Below are 7,425 nucleotides of genomic sequence, written 5' to 3' on the forward strand. Positions count from 1 at the left end.
GAAAATCCTTTCCAGCTGTAGTTGCTTTGTCCATCGGTTGGAGAATACACACACACACACACAGACACACACACACACTGAGACACACACACACACACACATACACACACACACTGAGACACACACACACACACACACACACACACACACATGCACATAAAACGCAAACCAATCGCATTTCCTATTTAATCCTATCGTCTCCAGTTCTCTCTTTCTCTCTGTCACACACACACACACCCACACACACACACACACACACACACACACACACACACACACACACAAACACAAATGAATGCATAGCAACAAACACACCCGCAGACACACATATACACTTGTGATCACGTACAACAGAAGTCAATGATTCCAAGTGTGTGAGGAAAGCAGAGATCTCTCTCTCTCTCTCTCTCTCCCTCTCTCTCTCTCTCTGGGACACAGGGTCATAACTCACCTTAGTGGAGGGAGTGGGCAACTTTAAATGTCAGCATTATTTCTGCCAGCCCCACGTTCACTGTAATGACACACTGCTTTCTTGTGTGTGTGTGTGTGTGTGTGTGTCGATCTCTCTTCTTCGTATTCCGTCCGTCAACTCTCTCTCTCTCTCTCTCTCTCTCTCTCTCTCTCTCTCTCCCTCTCTCCATCTCTCCATCTCTCTCTCTCCCTCTTTCTCTTCATCTCTCCCTCTCTCTCTCTCCTTCTTTCTCTCCGGCTCTCTCGGCCACTCTCTCTCCCTCTCTCGCCCTCTCTTTCTCTCCCTCTTTCTCTTCCTCTCTCTGCCACTATCTCTCTCTCTCTCTTCCTCTATTCACCACTTTTAATGACCATTAAGATCGGCAAAAGAACATTGAGTGGGACTATACTGCAGTATAAATATTCAGGCCGCTATTGGATAGAGAGACAAGGATAGAGAGGCCGCTATTGGATAGAGAGACGAGGATAGAGAGGCCTCTATTGGATAGAGAGACGAGTATACTGACCAATAATGACTGAGGTGGAGAAAAGAGGAAGAAAGAAATATTGAAAGGAGGAAGTTTGGAGTATACATAGAGCAGGTAAAACCATGTTTTAATCAACCATATTTTTTTAATGTCATGTCAACACACGCACCCACCCACGCACACACATACACACACACACACACACACAGACGATTCACACATAAACTTTAAATGAACAGCATCATCAATGAGAACCACCACCCCCAACTCAACTCCTCATAGCCCCCCCTCCCCCCAAGGTCACATGACATGGAGCCTTGTACCAAGCTAAAGCTCCGTTGAGAATCATGACACATCGTTTGAAAACCCTGGCATAGCGCAAGGCCAACCGGGGCTGATGGGAATTTCCCCGGCAACCTGACGAGATCCTATATCAGGTGGCATCCCGTCAAAGTGCCCACAGCCGAGCCACGTAAGGGACACCTTTAACAGCATGTCGTGTGTGTGGGAGGAAACGGTGTAATAATGAATTTCAGTTATTCGAAGAATACAAGGGGGCGACGTAGTGTTATTATGATTTAAACAAACCAGAACAGGAAGCACTGACGCATTATTTATTATAACTAACCACACTGAGACCCTGTTTATCTCTCAGACCGGGCTTTGAGCGGACCTTTGTTGTTTTACTTGTACAAGGGCCCATCGGACAGAAGAGAGAACCGGACGCCCTTTAGAACCTTCTCCTCGAGAAGCAGAATGCATCCTAGGTTCAGATCGTATTTTAGAAAAACAATGTACTTAAAAGTGTCTATTTTCATCCTCTGACTGGGCCAACAGTGTTGAAGGACATACTGTCGCCTGATAACTCAAGCAAAAAAAAAAAAAAAAGCAGAATAACGATTTTATTTTTTTAAGTGCCATTAAAGTCATTTCAGTTAACAGTGTTCCTTGCTCGTCTTGTCTTAGGATGTGCGGACACGCATTGCCCTCGATTTCCGTCACTCTGAATGTTATTTATTTTTTGGTTGCCTTAACGGTTCGAAAAAAAGCCCATGCTTCAACCACCTCAATGTAACTGACCTTGAATGCTAAGTACAGAATTTGAAGATCTGTTTTTAAGCTACTTTGTAATGCAATGGCACAGAGCCGATTTGTATTGTAAATATGTATGTATGGATATCACTTCTTTCCTTAAACATGTATATTATCATAACGTAATGTATTCTCGGATATCCAATAAATGAATTGATGTGTGTTTTCCAGAGACGTGTAACAATAAAAGTGGTTCATGGGCAGACCTTCAAATCTAAACACGCATTCTAATGCATCGCCAGGTTTGCTTGTTTGTCGGGGTGAAATATGTTTTGATTTCCATATCTTTTAACATAACATGTCATGTTTTGTTCAGTCTTTTCACTGATCGTCTGTCATTGCCAAAAACTGCCATTCTGGAGGATCTTGAATACAACTGTATGTGAGTGAATGTATTGAATGATTCTATTCACGATCACGTTTAGACTCTAGGCCCCTACTGTGGATTAAACAAGCAAAAGCACAAACCGATTTCTTGTTTTGGGAGAGGAGCTGCACTGTACCTTCTATGTAAATACTGTACATATTCAAGCGGAAGGTGAGAGTTTTACTCATGGATTCGGAACGGGACTGTGATTTGACGAGTGGGGGTGTGTGTGTGTGTGTGTGTGTGTGTGTGTGTGTGTGTGTGTGTGTGTGTGTGTGCGTGTGCGTGTGCGTGTGCGTGTGCGTGTGCGCGTGCGTGTGTGTGTTTTGTTTTTGATGCTGTTGTTCATGAGACGTGAGTACTACAGTAGTAGCTTGACCGGTGAGCGAGCCCAGTCGTTTTTTCCTGATGTTAGAGTAGTAGAAGGTTTGCAGGCCTGAGCCTTTTCACTTGACTGATGCCTGCTGATTTTTTTGCAGTTGCTAAGACACCGCTGTTATAATAACTGTTTATCCCTGGGGAACTGCTATTAAATGGCATTATATTACCGACTGTTGATGTTGTCTGATTGTGTGAGAGCTATTGGAAGGACGTTGTTGTCGGAAATTACATGGTGAGAGTAAAACACTCGAAACGTCTTGATTTAGCAGCGCGTTGCAGTCGGGTTGATTCAGCAGAATGAGAGTGCATTCAACATGAAAGTCTTTCAATGAAGGCTGACTGAGACACAAGGCTGTGACTTAAGACAATGGTAACGTAGGATGCTGACCTCTGGACCTAATTTGGTAAATGACCTAATTTCGGGGTTAAGACAAGCAAATGCCACATCTTCTACCACATTCCACCCGTTTGATTCTAATTTAGGAATATGTATACATCAATAAGAACATTGTCTTCACAGAGCTCACTATAAAAGTAGGCTACTCGAGGTAGTTGTCCATACGTGGATGACAAGAACGCATGATGTTGGACGTACTGGAAAACAGTTGATTTCAGTTGTCAGAAAACAGTCGTTACCCGGTACGGATTGTGAAAGGACGCTGCTACCGGGCACCGTGGGGAACCTGTTGACCAGCCGTCTCCTGTCCCCTGGAGGCACACATGAGCCACCGGAGGAGGAGTGCCGTTACTGAGCTCTCAGTAGGCGGTTGTTTGCAGTGCTGATGCCACAGTCATTATACAGAGATAAACCGAGGGGCTTTGGTCTCTTTATTTTTTAAAGTGCGTCCTGTGTTACCTCGTATTTGTTGGGATTCCTCCAGGACCTCCATAAGCAGAGCTTTTTTCGACGCGGCATCTTCATGTCTACATGGGGACACTTCAGGAAAACGAGAAACTGAAGGAAACGATCGATCATGACAACACACGAGATGATGCGGTCTGTGTGATTGCTCTCCATGTGTCGTGTGTGCTACAAATCAATCTATTTATACAATCATTGGAAGGAAAATAAGGGTGTTTTCTTTGCATAAGAGAGCATAAAAAGTATGTGTGTGTGCATAAGAACAGACAAATAATCCCAATATAAATGTACATAATTGTCCATTCTCTACTATCTCCCCTTTTGACACATCGTCATTACCACCAAGTGCAGCCCATTCTTGCTATTAAAGAATATTGTAAACCATTTCTACTGCCAAACACCAATCCCAATGATCAACCCAAGTCAAGTCAAGTCATGTTCATTCAGTCCAAGTCCAGTCAATTGCATCATGATTTCATCATCGAGTTTCACTGGCCACTATTTACAACACCCTACCCAAAGCCCTCAGCAGGAAGCATAAGCATAACACAGCTCCAAACACATATCTGCTGTCCGTGTAAAGGCTTCCTGATTGTCCTTCTGCTATAAACGACAAGGGCTAGTAAAGGGGAAACCATCCAATGTGATTTGTGCTTTGAGACTTATAAGCTAAAACCATAAAATCAAACTAGATTAAATAACACAGCAATTGTGACTTTAATGCATCCAGCATGCATTAAAGACACAATTGCTGTGTTATTTAATTTAGTTTGATGGATAACAAACAAATAAATCTTTGTATTAGTGTGTGCTGGCCAGCGATAACATTTCCTAAACATACAGCAGGCAATTCTGAATAACCTTTGAGACCACGTGTCAAAACCAGAAGCGCTTCATGTTAGGCCGCTAGAGCAAGCCAACGCTGTGGTTGTGGGTCCTCCGAGCTGCTAAAAATGCTTTACCAAATCAGCAGCAGCTTAAACTGAGAGGAGTCAGCAGAACAACAAAACAAGCTGACTTGTTGAACTGTTTTACTCGATGATAATACTACAGCTCTGTTATCAGGTCCTCCAAGCAGTGTCTTGTCAGGTTCACTTCTGGTAGAGTTGGTGTATTGCAATTGCATCTCTGACTGTGATATGGAATCAAACCCTGTTTTTATTCCTGCATGCGCACCCATGGGCCTAAAGATTCTGTTGGGAAACCATCTATGTCTCTCTTCTGTGAGATACAGAGGCAAGGCGCAGTGCTTGCTCGAAACAAACATTCCTACAAGTTTCCACGTTTTATCAAATCGGATCTTATTTTGTATCATTTCGAGCAAAATTTTGACCCATCATGGAGTACGGTTAATTTTTCCTTTTATCCTTTGACTTTTATTGATTTGTCTATCCACAACATTATGTTTACAATAATTATATATGCCGTAGTTATGTAGCACATGTTATGTTATAATGCTAGGGTATAAATTTATATATAAAAGAGTAAAACTCTTGAAACATCCTTCTGCAGCTTGCAGAGGGGGGGGGGGGGAGGGGGGGGGTAATTTATGATCCCATTTGGTCAGCCTGCAAATATGGGATGGCTTGGACAGGAAAGTCTGAGTGACATAACATACTGTGCTAAGACAATGGCAGCTCATAAGAGGCTGACCAAGATCACATATGATGGACCTTATTTACATTCTACAAAGCTCCCACGACAGGTTATTAACAAGTAAATGGGGACTTTATTTGCTGATTTCTTAACTGGATGCTGTTAGATTCTGTGGGCCTATTTACATGTCGTTTGAGCCCTTTATTTTTTCCTCCACCAGAGGGAGCTGAGCAGTGGTTCTGATTGTTCCTGGATTCGCTTGCAGGCTTCCTCCATATTCCGCGTGTTTTTTGATTTAAGATTACCGACGGTCTGACGCTCAAACATATTTTATATTTAGTTTAATTATGGAATAATTAATCTTTCCAAAAGTAATAATGGAGTTATAAGAATACAAGTTGCTCTTTACTTTGAGTATATGCTTTTGAACATCGCACGGAGACAAATTTGGTAAACTAAAGGATGAAAAAACGAAATATCTATGCAAATATCCTCGTGTGTTTGTGTGTGTGTGTGTGTTATTGCCTGCGTGTGTCAGGTGTGTGTGTGTGTGTGTGTGTGTGTGTGTGTGTGTGTGTGTGTGTGTGTGTTATTGCCTGCGTGTGTCAGGTGTGTGTGTGTGTGTGTGTGTGTGTGTGTGTGTGTGTGTGTGTGTGTGTGTGTGTGTGTGTGTGTGTGTGTGTGTGTACAAAGAAACATGACCACAAAAATCTTATTTTATAATCAACATGTTTGAGATGCTCTTATTTGAATAAATATGTACATTTATATGTATGCCATATACAACAGTTACATAAAGGCTCAAATAAAATTGGAGATGGTCTCATTTTGACAGAGAGCAAATATGTATATATTTATATATATTTATATATATTAAAACATATATATATATTTAATAAACATCTATATGTATATAATAAACATATAGATATATAGATATATAATAAACATCTATCTATGGTGGTTCTAGATGGTTATCTTTGACCATCTACATAAAGACAGCTAGGCCTACACTTGGAATGAATACAGAAAAATAGATAACTTGCATTCTAGTTTCAACTAGCAATTTCATTTCCTCTAAGTAATCTATCCTCTATTAATTTCCTCTTTCCTCAAAGATTTAAACAGAAAGTAGTAACTCACTGAATCCAAGCAGCAGTTTGTGGTAGCGATCCATTCAGATATGAGCAAAAAGTAGTGCGCGTTCATGGACGCCGGCCAACAGGGCTCAGGTGCCTTCCCCAAGTAGTTCAGAAGTAAGCTCGCGTGTATGGGCGTATAACAGAAAATAAATACAATCATGTTGGCTGTCACTATGCCAACAATACCTTTCTTCTCCCTGGAGTTATCGTCGGCCCTCGTCAGGACATATATGATCTGGCTCGAGCAACAGACGACGATCAATAGTGGAACGAGAAAGCCCGCGGTCACCAGCAGCGCGAGGAAAGACTGCTGGATCGGGTCGTCTTTACGCCTCTCAAAACACGTCCACAGCTTTTCGGGGTAGTTGTCCGAGCTGAACCCGACGCACACGGCTATGACCCCCGCCCAAATAAACAAACAAACCACGGCGGCCCTGTTCTTGTTGCCCCGTCTGTATCTGTGAGGGAAGCGGACCAGCAGGAAGCGGTGCACGCTCAGGGCCGTGGTGGTCAGGATGCTGGCGTACATGTTGACGTAGTGCACCGAGATGAGGAACGTGCACAGGTAGGTCTTGCCCAGACAGTGGACGGCGTCCACGATCCTGAAGGGGAGGAAGACGACGAGGGTGAGGTCGGCGACCATGAGGTTGAGCATGTAGACGTGGGTGTCGGTCCACAGTACGTGACGTCGTCTCCCGACGAAGGCCCACAGCGCCGTGGCGTTGAGCAGGAGGCCCAGGATGAAGAGCGGGCTGTAGGCGATCACCTGGAGCTCTTCCACGGCGCACGCGGCGTTGGTGTGGTTGTGACACGTGCTCGTCATTGTGGACGGATCGGTTCTGCTTCTTGAAGTTCCCTTGGGGATATATAGGCTTTTAAAGGCTGTTGTTATTTTTCGTCTGACCCCATACGTGACTTCTCAACGCTGACGGCTTCACATGGCATTCATAGTTCCGAAACCTAACCCAAAAGTTCACTTTAGATTCAGCTTGACTCACAATCACAAATGATACACAAAACAGGCAATGAACAAATGCAGGTGTGAGT

General features: G+C 43.3%; 1 protein-coding gene across 1 annotated transcript; it reads right to left on the reverse strand.

The window, feature by feature from the left end:
- Nucleotides 1–6,209: 6,209 nt before the first annotated feature.
- LOC311373165 (G-protein coupled receptor 35-like) lies at nucleotides 6,210–7,209 on the reverse strand. Its single transcript, XM_084490000.1, has one exon. The coding sequence runs from the start codon at nucleotides 7,199–7,201 to the stop codon at nucleotides 6,323–6,325; it is 879 nt and encodes a 292-aa protein (XP_084346126.1). The 5' UTR covers nucleotides 7,202–7,209; the 3' UTR covers nucleotides 6,210–6,322.
- Between the last annotated feature and the right edge of the window lie 216 nt (nucleotides 7,210–7,425).

The sequence above is a fragment of the Micromesistius poutassou genome, assembly GCF_964030765.1.
Source record: "Micromesistius poutassou genome assembly, contig: SCAFFOLD_6588, whole genome shotgun sequence".
NCBI classification, from domain to species: Eukaryota; Metazoa; Chordata; class Actinopteri; order Gadiformes; family Gadidae; genus Micromesistius; species Micromesistius poutassou.

Bases quoted from the DNA above. Each gene is read 5' to 3' on its own strand.
- LOC311373165 (XM_084490000.1), bottom strand. From the start codon at position 7,201: ATGACGAGCACGTGTCACAACCACACCAACGCCGCGTGCGCCGTGGAA.